The following is a 12482-nucleotide window of genomic DNA, read 5'->3' as shown; positions in this document are numbered from 1 at the left end:
TATAAAACGTTTATAAACTATAAAACACCAAATATATAATATCTTATTTTATAAATGCCACATTTAACTGCAGCTCTCTGACATTTTCCAAATAAAACTTTATGATCTGTTATAAACTGTCGTTGACTGAAGCAACCTGTAGCTTTATGTTTTATTTTATTATTGTACTGCAGATGCTACAGCTAATGCTATCAAAAGTGATATTAATGAACCAGCTGTCCATTTTTAAATAAAGTTTATAATTATGTTAAGTGTTTAGCTGCTTCTTGAAACCTAGATCATTGATTCTAGAGCAGCGTCGTGCTGCAGACCTGCTGTCTGGATGATCATTCTCTCTGGTTCTGGATCCAAACAGCTGGAAGAATTTTTACTTTTATACTTTCAGGCGGTTTCTATGATGATGTGTAACCATGGCAACAAGATTTCTCTTTTGGTTTTACAAGTGGCATCTTAATGGATGCAGAGCAAAGGGAGAAGGAGGAAGTCTAAACCATCGCCTTCGTATCTCTACTCTAACATCAGAGATTTAAAGAGGAGCAAAAGCAAAGGAGGAGGATTAGCAGAGCTAGCTAAAAACTGATCTCTGCTGCCTGGATGTTGAGCTCTTAGCATGTTAGCATGAGACTGCTATACACCAACAGTCTTCAGTCAGAGGCCTCCTCAGATTCGTTGTAGAATTGACTGCTACTGGAGATCCACAGCAGGAGGAACGATCAGCTTCATTGTAGGCTCTGTGTACTTTATTCTGAAAGGACTAAACGTGCCGTTTCCTGATGGAAAGTAAAGCTTAAAACATTCTTAGTTAGAGAAACTGAACGTTGTCTAGTTTTTGGTCGCCATGTTTAATCCTGACCTTTCCGACTGTCTGGGATGTTTAACGTTTTGAAGAGGCCAAAATCCGCCTGCTGAAATCACTGAGGGGTTTCTAATAAATAAAGATGCTAAATAATTTTATTCTAAATCTTTCATTATTGTCGTTACACTGTAGGCCGGTGTAGCTGACATGTTGGAATGGGGCGCCCCCAAATGAAAATCTGCTCGGGGCCCCAGAGAGCCTCGGACCGGCCCTGGAGCGGCTCTGCTCCAGGTTTTAACTCCTAAATCTCCAACATGGCCGCCTTGCTGCCGGCGTGCTGATGGAGGAGGTGTGTTAGCAGCGCAGCTAGCTGCTCCGTGATGACAGCTACCGGAAGTGGGAGCAGAGGAAGAGGAGGAGGAAGAGGAGGGGGCGGAGTCTGTTTGTTGACATCGGGACGAAAGCGAAAATCAGATGATTGAGGACTGAAAACAGCTTCACTGAGCCCGTCACCAGGACACGAAGCCCAGGTAGGCTCCGGCACACCTGCCAGAACCCGGACCGGGCCCGAGCCGCGGTTCTGCCCCGCTGACCCGGTCCGCCAGCCGGTCTGATCCAGCTCAGCTGTCCGGTTCTGTTAGCTCCCTGCTAAGTTTGGCTTGGAAAGTCAGCGCTAGCAGCGAGCTAATGGTACCGTGAACCCGAACCGAGGGCAGAATGAGGCGGACAGCCCGAACCGGTCCGAACACCAGCTACTGCTCTTGACCCGGTTCGGTTCTGCTGGGTCACAGGTTCCGTTTCAGTTTGCCAGCAGCTAGCGGCAGCGGCTAGCCTGCTAACCTGCTGCTAACTGTTTCTCCTTCAGTTCATCTCAGTGTTCAGAACCGAACAAACCGGGTCACCGAACTCCTCGGCTGGTTCGGACCGACCCGGAGGCTCCGGATCAGATTTATTCATTATTAAAAATAATTTTAGATGATTCCTGAACATGGAAGCAGCAGAAAGGTTTCATTAAGGTTAATGATTAATAATCTGATTAAGATTGAAATAATCTTTAGATTTGACTTTCAGCTCATGTTGTGTTTTAACAGCTGAGTGACTGTATTTATATTATAAATGTCATGTTAATGTTTAATGTGACCTTCGCAGGAGAGATGATTGAACTTTTCCTCTTTCTGTGACTCAGACAGAAACTTCAGTTTGTTTAGAAAGTTAAGTGGAAGGAAAAATGAAACATTCGCCACTCTTCTACCATCTACAGAGTGAACGCTCTTCTTTAGAAAACATCTCAGCTCAGGTTGGATGGAGAACATCTGAAGACAGTTTCCATGTCCTGGACTCAGGGCTGGACTTTGACTAGGCCATGCTAACCCATGAATCTGCTCTGATCTAATCCATCCCATAATATTCACCCCAGTCTCAGGTTTTCCTCCAGGACCCATCCATGACCTCTGACCTCTGAGTCAGACTCAGTTGTTTCAGAATCCTGATGATGATGATTTGATGTGTTAAAATTAAAAAGTATTTTATTTTTTGGTAAAAAGTAAAAACACAATAATTACAACTTTAATCCTAATATTATAATTTTTTCTGTTAATAATTTAACTTTATTAACAGAATAAAGTTAAATTATAACTTTATTCTGTTATCATTACAACATAATTCTCATGTTATTCTGACTTTATTCTTTTAATATTGCATTTTTATTTTCATATTATTATGACTATTCTTTATGTGATCATCTATTCTTGTTATATTATAACTTTATTCTTAAATTATTACAAAATTATTCTGTTATTATTAGGATTTTATTCCCATATTATGATTTTATCCTGAGTTTGTTCAGATTTTCTTCTGTTTTTATGAGATTTTAAACTTTTTCTTCCGCTGGTTTTTAAACAGCCTTAGAGAAACGACTTCCTGTTAATCTGGGATTAGCTGTAGATCATTTCTTCCCTCTTTAGAGTCCGAGGTTCTGCTGAAATCGTTTTGATCCCGGATCAGAGCCGCTGCTGCTCAGTGGTTGGGATGTTTAGTCAGTTTAATCGTTTGAAGCGTTTCAGAACATTTGGTTTCTCTTCCGGACCCTGACGTTCTGCCCGTCCTCCTTCAGGTCCTCTGTTCTGCCCGTCTCCGACCTGAGCCAGCAGCGCGGGGCGAACATGGCAGCCAAAGCGGGCGACGACCCGGACAGCCTGATGACGCTGGCCACCGTGTTCTGCCTGAGGAACCTGAGGAAGACCATGTGCTACCAGGGCTTCAGGAACAAGCTCTGCATGCGCGCCGACATCTTCCTGCCCAGCGAAATCTGCGACAAACTCGTCAACATGTACGCAGACCGCCGCTCGCCGCCTGAACGCTGTCTGTTGCCGCCGCCGCTCTGACTTCCTGTCCCCCGCAGGTACATGGAGCTGGTCCACACCGACAGCAACTTTGAGCCGGAGGAGAGTTTCTTCCAGCTGTTCTCGGACCCGCGCAGCACCAGGCTGACCCGGGTCCAGCTGAGGGAGGACTTCGTCCGGGACCGGGACCTGGAGGCCATCAGGAAGCAGGTGGAGCCTCGACTCGTCCTTCACACTCTGACCGTCACACAGGCTGCAGATTCCAACATGCAAATAAACTAATCTTAATTAGAAAATAACATTTTATTACAAAAAATGCAATAAACTAGCAGTCTGTTAATGCAAAATGTTTATTTTTTTACAGTTTTGGCTTAATCATTGTTCACTCAGCAAATTACCTTTTTTAGTAAACTCCAGTTAGCAATTAATAAATTAGTTGAGCATTATTTCTGTAATCGATTAATCAGATTAATCGTTGTAATCCAGACTTTCTGAAGGTTTTCACTCTGGTTCTTCTGCAAATGCAGAGAAATTAGTTTTAGTTTGTTTACAGTGGAGCTAAGCTCCGCCCCCTGACCAATTTAGACAGATTCCAAAGTGGGCGGGGCCTAAACACACTGAGGGGGCGTGGCCAGGACAAGAAAACTAAAAGAGTTTCTCTTTATATTTACTGACTTTTTCCAACATAAAGCGACTAAAGACAAATTTAGTGACTTTTTTTCAGTTACTGGAGACTTTTTATGGCGACATGTGAAACTTGTGACTCGCCACCAGGGGGCGTGTCTGAAGGTGAGGCTGTTTCAACCAATAGAGAAATTCACCTGCAGTACCACCATTCAGACCATAGAGGGCAGTTTGAGACTGAAACGTTGCAGAATGAAACAAACTTACAGAAAAATGTCACATTTTGCTCAGGAACGTAGAGAAATAACCTCTAATGACAGATTCAGTCAGTTTATCTGGTTCACTGGCTCTAAATCTGATCTAGATTCAAGTTTCTAGTTTAAGAATCAATCAGGGAATTTTTCCCAGTGAATAATTGTTTTCATCAGAGATGCACAGATTCAAAGCTTCAGATTTTACTTTCATTAAAATCTGAAGCTGATTTTTTATTTTGAATTAAATATGAACATTTAAAATGTTTTTATTAACATTTAAAAGCAGCTAAAAGAGGGTTTATAGATTATTGATCTGACCAACAACTGGCGCTTTTCTGCCAGTTTAATGTTTTACAGAACCAGTATAATGTCTCAGTATAAACCAGTATAATGTCTCAGTATAAACCAGTATAATGCCTCTAACACCAATCTAAACCAGTCTAAACCAGTCTAAGCCAGTATGAACCAGTTCAAACCACTACAAACCAGTCTAAACCAGTATAATGCCTCTAACACCAATCTAAACCAGTCTAAACCAGTCTAAGCCAGTATGAACCAGTTCAAACCACTACAAACCAGTCTAAACCAGTCTAAACCAGTATAACACTCTGCCGTCTCTCCCTCCAGGACCTGATCGAACTCCACCTCACCTACTGCAACAGCCTGTCGTCCCGCAGCCTGAAGACTCTGTCCAGCTTCAGAGAGACTCTGGTGTCTCTCTGCCTGTTCGGCTGCAGTAACATCTTCTACAGGAAGGGCGGCGCCCCGCTGGCCTGCACCGAGGACTCCGAGGACGAGGACGAGGACGTCCCGGCCGCCCGGCAGGCCCCGGAGACGGACTTCAGCTTCCGGGGCTTCGACCGGCTGCGGCTGCTGAACCTGGGCCAGCTGCCCGACGACGTGGAGGCGGAGTCTCTGCTGCGGCCGCTGCGCTCCGTCACCGCGCTGGACCTGTCCAACGTCCGCCTGCAGGGGGCGGCCTTCCTCACGCAGTGGAGGGAGCGGCTGGCCTCGCTCGTCCTCTACAACGTGGATCTGTCGGAGGAAGTGGTCGGCACCGTGCTGGAGCTGGGCAACCTCAGGTAGGAGGAGAGCATGCTGGGAAATCTGGAGATGAAATAATCTCCTGGTTCATCAGCTGGGGTCAGGGGTCGGGGGTCAGGGATCGCTTTTAGTTTCACCGTGATTCAGTTCAGAGCGTCTGATCCTGCAGGAAGTCCTGATGCTCAGCCACTTCCTGTTCCTGTCCACCTGCAGCTGATTTAGATCAACCAGAAAACGCAGCAGGTTCCGTTCTGACCGGATTAAATTATTAAATTATTAAGTTATTAATTTTATTAAATCAGTTATAAATGTATAATTTACCCAGTAAAACATAAACATGTTAATCTGCCTCAGATTGAGATTTAATTTAACTTTAATCTCAATCCTCTCTGAGATCCAGCAAAGATTTTATTCACATTCTGAGGCTTCGAGGGGCAAACTGGAACCAGTATAGGATCTACTGAGTGTTTACTGGTTAAACTGGAACCAGTATAGGATCTACTGAGTGTTTACTGGTTAAACTGGAACCAGTATAAGATCTACTGAGTGTTTACTGGTTAAACTGGAACCAGTATAGGATCTACTGAGTGTTTACTGGTTAAACTGGAACCAGTATAGGATCTACTGAGTGTTTACTGGTTAAACTGGAACCAGTATAGGATCTACTGAGTGTTTACTGGATAAACTGGAACCAGTATAGGATCTGCTTGGTGTTTACTGGTTAAACTGGAACCAGTGGAGGATCTGCTGAATGTTTACTGGTTAAACTGGAACCAGTGGAGGATCTGCTGAATGTTTACTGGTTAAACTGGAACCAGTGGAGGATCTGCTTGGTGTTTATTGGTTAAACTGGTTTCCTGATGTCATGTCAGGGTTTGTGGTGACTGTGTGAAGCAGGTAAACTGAGTAGCAGCTGGAAAACGTCCTGATTACCAAACCAGTTGAACCAGTTGAACCAGTGGCTCCAGCTGCTGTAGATGTTCTTACTGAAGCAGAACCGGCCCAGATTCTCTGGGTTTTAAAGCTTCTTGCTGGTTTTGTTTATCATGGTCATCCTGTTCACACCCTGACCTCTGACCTCTGACCTGGCTCTGCAGACATCTGGACCTGTCCCGGGAGAGCAGGCGGAACGTGAAGTTCAAGATGACCCGGAAGATCCTGACGGTTCTGGTGCAGCGGCTGCTCCACCTCGTCTCCCTGGACATCTCCGGACACATCATGCTGGACAACTGCACCGTGCCGCACTTCGAGGAGGCCGTGGGCCGGCCCAGGTGGGTTCTGGTCCCGGTTCTGACCCGGTTCCGGTCTGGTTCCGGTCCGGTTCCTCCAGGTTAACGCCTGTCTGTCTCCTGCAGCACCGAGCCGTGTAAGAGCAGCATCTACCCGCTGCAGGAGCTGAAGAGGCCGCTGCAGTTCCTGGGCCTCTACGACACGACGCTGTGCAACGTCACTCACATCCCGGCCTACAAGGTACCAGCAGAACCAGAACCGGCTGGGTCACTGACCCGTCACTTCCTGCTCCACCGCGGCCAAAACAAACATCAGAAACAAAAGATTAGAGTTTAAATCTGCTGTAAAAAAATCTGATTAAACTTTAAAACTGAATAAAACTCAGATTGAAACTGGGATAAAGTTTAGTTTAAACCAGATTTGCAGCTGTTTTAACTGACTGGACCAGTTCTGGACCGGTTCTGCTGACCTCTCCTCTGTGTTGCCCTTTGACCCCTCAGGTGACCGGGTCAAAGAACGAGGATCAGGTTCTGAACGCCATCGAAGCCTACACCGAGTTTCGCCCGGAGCTCGCCCACAAAGCCATCAACCAGCTGTTCGACATCGCCCGGATACAGCACTGCAGCCAGCTGCTGCGGGCCCTGCAGGTCAGAACCGGGTCAGAACCGGGCCGGAACCAGAACTCCGCCTCCGCAGGCCTTCAGGTGTTTCCTCTCCCTGTGTGCAGCTGGTGATCGCCGCCCTGAAGTGCCATAAGTACGATAAGAGCATCCAGGTGACGGGCAGCGCGGCGCTCTTCTACCTGACCAACACCGAGTACCGCAGCGACCAGAGCGTCCGCCTGCGCCGCGACGTCATCCAGGTGGTTCTGAACGGGATGGAGCAGTACCAGGAGGTCACCGTAAGTCAGCGGGGGCGGGGCCAGAGCCAGGGGGCGGGGCCACGGTGCTGAGGCGTCTCTCTGCTGCAGGTGCAGAGGAACTGCTGCCTGACGCTCTGTAACTTCAGCATCCCGGAGGAGCTGGAGTTCCAGTACAGCCGGGTCAACCAGCTGCTGCTGAAGATCCTGGAACCGGCCCGGCAGGACGAGTCCATCCAGAGGATCGCCGTGCATCTCTGTAACGCGCTGGTCTGCCAGGTGGACAACCACCACAAGGAGGCCGTGGGCAAGATGGGCTTCGTCAAGGTAACAATCCACCTGTCAGGGTTACCAGGAGGGAACCTGGTTTAGCTGGGTTACCTGAAGGGTCACCGGGGTCACTGAGGTCACCAGGGTCACCAGGGTCAGGGCTGGGATTAACCTGTAGTGAACTGAGTTGTAGTTGTTGGTTGTGCTGTTAACTGAGCTCTTCCCCTCAGACCATGCTGAACCTGATCCAGAAGAAGCTGCAGGACCGAACGGTGAGTCTCTGCCCGTCGGGCTCCAGGTGTGTGTGTGTGTGTGTGTGTGTGTGTGAGTGACGGTGTGTGTGTGTGTTTGCTGCAGTGTGACCAGGTGATGGAGTTCTCCTGGAGCGCGCTCTGGAACATCACCGATGAGACGCCTGATAACTGCCAGATGTTCCTGAACTGCCGCGGCATGAGCCTCTTCCTGGAGTGTCTGGAGGTGAGGCGCCACCTGGAGGACACGGGCTGAAGAGCAGCAGCTCTGAACAGTCCTTGTCTTACCTGGTTCTGATCCGCAGGAGTTTCCAGACAAGCAGGAGCTCCACCGCAACATGCTGGGGCTTCTGGGTAACGTGGCGGAGGTGAAGTCTCTGCGGCCGCAGCTGCTCACGCCTCAGTTCATCACCGTGTTCAGGTGAGAGTCCTCCGGCCAGCAGGGGGCGGCGCGGGGGCGGCGCGGGGCGTCCTAACGTTGTACCGTCCCACCGCTGCAGCAACCTGCTGGAGAGCAAGGCGGACGGCATCGAGGTCTCCTACAACGCCTGCGGCGTTCTGTCCCACATCATGTTCGACGGGCCCCAGGTGTGGAGCATGGAGGAGCCGCGGCGCGACGCCGTCATGGACAGGATGTGGGACGCCATCCAGAGCTGGGACGTCAGCTCCCGCCGCAACATCAACTACAGGTCAGGGTCATAGGTCACAGCTACAGGCCAGGGTCAAAGGTCACAGCTACAGGTCAGGGTCAAAGGTCAGTCAGTAGTGCAGGAGCTGCTTTCTATCTCTAGCTAGAATCAGTCTGTATCTTTATTTGCAGTTTCATTCTGATCAGATTTTTTTTAGGTTTTTTGTTGTTTTTTTCGGCGCTGAGGATCAAACCTTCAGTCGGTGTAGAAATGCAGATCTAGATCTGTTATTAGAAGCCGTTTGAGCTGCCTGGTGGTGACGGTCCGGTCTGACTCTGCAGGTCGTTCGAACCGATCCTGCGGCTGCTTCCTCAGAGCATCGCCCCGGTCAGCCAGCACTGGGCCACCTGGGCGCTCTACAACCTGGTGTCCGTTTACCGTGAGTATCCGCTGGTTCACCTGATTATCATGACAACATGATGGCTGCTGGGAAAACGCTGCTGCTGCTGCTGCTGCTGCGCCTCACACTGCAGCTCATAAAACCTCAGATTTACGTAGAACGATCCGATCTCTTTAGCTTCAGATGCTAACGGTGTTTAACTGATTCCATGGTTTATTTTTGTCTGTTTCCGTCTGCAGCCAGTAAATACTGTCCGCTGCTGATAAAGGAAGGCGGCGTTAGTCTTTTGGAGAAAGTTCTTGAGCTGGAGAGTTCCCAGCCAGAGACCAAGGAGATGGCGAGGTGAGACTCAACTTTTATTTGAACCTTTAGCTTCGCTCTCTTTCTGGAGCAACAACAGAGTCGTCTGCATAAAGACGAATCAGAAGGAGTCGCTCCTAAAACCTCACTTCCTGTTACCTTAAAGTGACAGGAAGTACATCTACAACCAGGGATCAAGTAAGAAACACTGCCCCCTGCAGGTGGGAGTTAGCATCACTTCAACCCAATGTTTTGACTATTTCTGTGAGAAATTTGAAATAAAGTCACAGTTATTAATTAGTCTTTAAAAAATTATAAAACCTTTTATTTATTTAATTTGTGAATTTCCACAAAAACCTGGAGGAATTGTCGAAGGTTCTGGTTTCCTATGTGTTGATCTGCAGAGTCAGCAGGTCCTGGTTCTGGTCCTGGTCCTGGTTCTGGTTCTGGTTTTGGTTCTGGTCCTGGTTCTGATGGGTTTATAATGGCCGTTAAAAACTTCAATAAAACAATTCAGTGCTGCAGAGTGAATCTTTATCTGTCACGTTTTTCAGTTTGCAAACCTTTGGGATGAAAGACAAGCTGCTCAGTCAGCTGCAGTAACATTCATGCCCTTTGACCTTTGTCACGCCTCATCTCAGCCACATGCTGGATTCATTGGGACTTTATGGGGCAGAGCAGCAGGAAGACAAACAGTCAGAAGCTTCCTGCTGGTTCTGTTTCTATTTGGACCAACCAGGAAGCAGCTGGGGGCGCGGAGCCGTCAGGAGGTCCTGATCGACCAATCAGAAGCCGGCTTTGATAAACTTAGCCATGTGACTCTAAAGAGGCAAAAATAACAACAAAGTTCTGGGATTTCTACCCAAAATGTTCTGGAAAATCTGAGAAACGAGTTTAAACCAAACCTGCAGCTGCTGCATAGTCAAAGTTTCTGACATGAATATAATCTAATAAAGTGGCTGAGTTTATCACTTAGCCGTATTTCTGTCACTGTTTTTATGCACATTTTGAAATATCACAGCAGAAAAGTCAAAATAACTCGGTATTGTAGAGACCTGCGCCCCCTGCAGGTGAGACGGAAACAGGTTTACTGAACATTTCCTGTTTACTCCAGCCAAAACATCTGACTCTGTGTAGCCTGGTTGGTCCGGTCCGGTCCGGTCGGGTCGGGTCGGGTTTTTTCTGTTTTTAGCAACATTTATAAAGTTTGTTTAGTTTCCTGGGACTCATTTTGGCGCCCCCTGCTGTTTTCCAGGAAGGTGATGGAGCAGTGCGAGAACTTCAAGGAGGATCCGATGGAGACGAACAACGGCCAGGAGGCCAACTACGGCCAGAGAGGCTGAGCCAGAACCAGAACCAGAACTCCCCGTCTGCAGCGGGTCCAGCTGAGGAGAACCGGCTGGTTTCTGCTTCTTTTCCCGTTTCCTCTTGTTTCGTAGAGCAGAGCGACCTCTGAACCCGGACGCATCATAGGAGCCGCCATGTTGGGTCGGGAGGGCTGCGTGTGTGTGTGTGTGTGTGTGTGTGTGTGTGTGTGTGTGTGTGTGTGGGTGTGTGTGTGTGTGTGTGTGTGTGTGTGTGTGTGTGTGTGTGGAGGAGTAGCACAGATCTCCAGTTCTCAGATGGGACTGGTGTTTCCTCCTCTGTAAGCGCCTGCGACCCGGTCCGACCCGGTGCGCGACCCGGTCCGGTCCGGCGCTGGACTCGTTGTTAAATATGTAAATATTCAGTGTGGGTTTCTCCTTTTACTGTGTGGATGTTTTATAAACGGCTGTAAACACTCATGACTTCACAATATTTAAACGGAAATGATCTGCTGTCGGCGCCGACCAGCCACACCAGCAGCCCTGGACAGAACCAGAACCGGAACCAGTTAAAACCAGTGGAACCAGTTAAATGTCTTGAACCAGCAGACAGTAAAGCTCGTTTCCGGGTCGTATCGGGTTTCCTTTCTCTTCCTTCCTGTTCGTCTCGGTTCTGTTGGTTCCAATCTGAAGAAGAAACTGCCGAGTCGTTCTTAAAACGCCAAGTCACTGGTTGCCATGGTGATTCCCGCCGTAGCTGAGGAGACAAACGGTCACTGTGTGAAAACTGAACATGTTTTGAACTGTGAGAACCAGGCTGAACAGAACCATCAGGTCCAGTTTGTCCAGAACCAATCAGAGTGGGCGTGGCTCTCTGGGCTCTGATTGGTCAGAAACCAGGAAGTCCTGGCTGGAAGGAGACAGAAAGACCCGGGTCGGAACCGTCATCACTCTGAACTGGCAAGCGGATCAGACAAACTCCCTGTGACCCGGTTCTGATGGTTCTATGGAGCGGACGGCTGAGGTCCAAACAGAACCGGGTTTCTCATCCGTCTGATTAAAATCATGGTCATATCTGCAGTTTGGTGAATTTCTGGATATTTCAGTGTAAACGGGGAAACCCGTTTGGACTCTGATCTGGTTCTGATCCAAACGGAGTCTCAGAGATTCGGTTCAAGCCTTCGCTCTTAGAAAGACAGCTGGCATGTCTGAATAATCCAGAATATCTGGGATTATTCCAGAGATCTGAGAACAGATTAGTATGAAACAATAATAATGTTTATGAGATCAGAGACGACGGTCCGATCCGGTCCGGTCCGGTCCGGTCCAGAGATGCTCCTCCATCTTATTTTGGTTCTCAGAACTTCAGTCGGGTTAAATAATCCCGTTAATCCCAGAACCTTCACCAGGATTTCTCTGTTTTCTGATTCCCTTCCTGGTTCTGTTGGACATTTTTCTCTGATTTCTCCACTTTGGGTTTTGGTTCCTGGTTATTGGTTCTGTTATTGATCCGATTGCTCTGATCAGGTGTTGATCAGCTGCTCCGGCTCCAGAGACCTGCGCAGTATTTGGACCCAGCAGCAGCAGAGGAGCGTTTCCGTCTGGTGAACAGGAAACTGGACTGTTTGTGATTATTTATGGGTTCTGGTTTCATCCTGATGATGTTTCTGTTCATTTGTTCTCACTGCTGAAGAGTTCGATCCCAAATGAAAAACAAACGGTTCCGTTTCTGTTGATCCCAGTAGCTTCATGACTTTAATGTAAAAATATGAATAAGCAATAAACATGGAGTGGTTAAACAAGCTGCTGCTTTTGGTTTATATTCAGCTGAGATTCAATAACAAGTTAATAAATTACAGCAGCAAAAATGTTCTTTAAAAATAAAATAAATGCTGAATTTAAATGTTTATCCTGATTCTTACTTACACATCTAACCTTTGACATTCATTTTCACATATAACTATTTTCAAAACTCAAAATGCTCATTTTTCATGAAATAGTTTGAATAACATTTTTAATCTATTAATAATGTCTAATGTTCAGAATTTCTGCTGAAAGAGTGGGGTTTAATTTTTAATATCTGAATGTTTAGCAGCAAAATTAAACTAAATACTTTTCTGTCCAACCTCATTTGTTTCTGATGAGTTTACTTCATTTTATTAAGTAATAATAAATAATA

At 47.3% G+C, this 12482-nt stretch overlaps 1 protein-coding gene across 1 annotated transcript; it reads left to right on the top strand.

Annotated features, from left to right (window-relative positions):
* Window positions 1-1150: 1150 nt before the first annotated feature.
* Window positions 1151-10545, top strand: zer1 (zyg-11 related, cell cycle regulator). Its single transcript, XM_032570106.1, has 16 exons — window positions 1151-1326; window positions 2910-3125; window positions 3198-3348; window positions 4644-5098; window positions 6158-6331; window positions 6416-6530; window positions 6791-6937; window positions 7018-7191; window positions 7261-7476; window positions 7650-7691; window positions 7777-7896; window positions 7976-8091; window positions 8171-8359; window positions 8641-8738; window positions 8939-9041; window positions 10255-10545. Exons 2-16 carry the CDS (start codon window positions 2959-2961, stop codon window positions 10340-10342), a joined length of 2355 nt encoding a protein of 784 aa, XP_032425997.1. The 5' UTR covers window positions 1151-1326; window positions 2910-2958; the 3' UTR covers window positions 10343-10545.
* The last annotated feature ends 1937 nt before the right edge of the window (window positions 10546-12482 follow it).

This window comes from Xiphophorus hellerii, chromosome 8, assembly GCF_003331165.1.
Source record: "Xiphophorus hellerii strain 12219 chromosome 8, Xiphophorus_hellerii-4.1, whole genome shotgun sequence".
NCBI classification, from domain to species: domain Eukaryota; kingdom Metazoa; phylum Chordata; class Actinopteri; order Cyprinodontiformes; family Poeciliidae; genus Xiphophorus; species Xiphophorus hellerii.
This window is presented reverse-complemented; position numbering and strand designations above follow the sequence as displayed.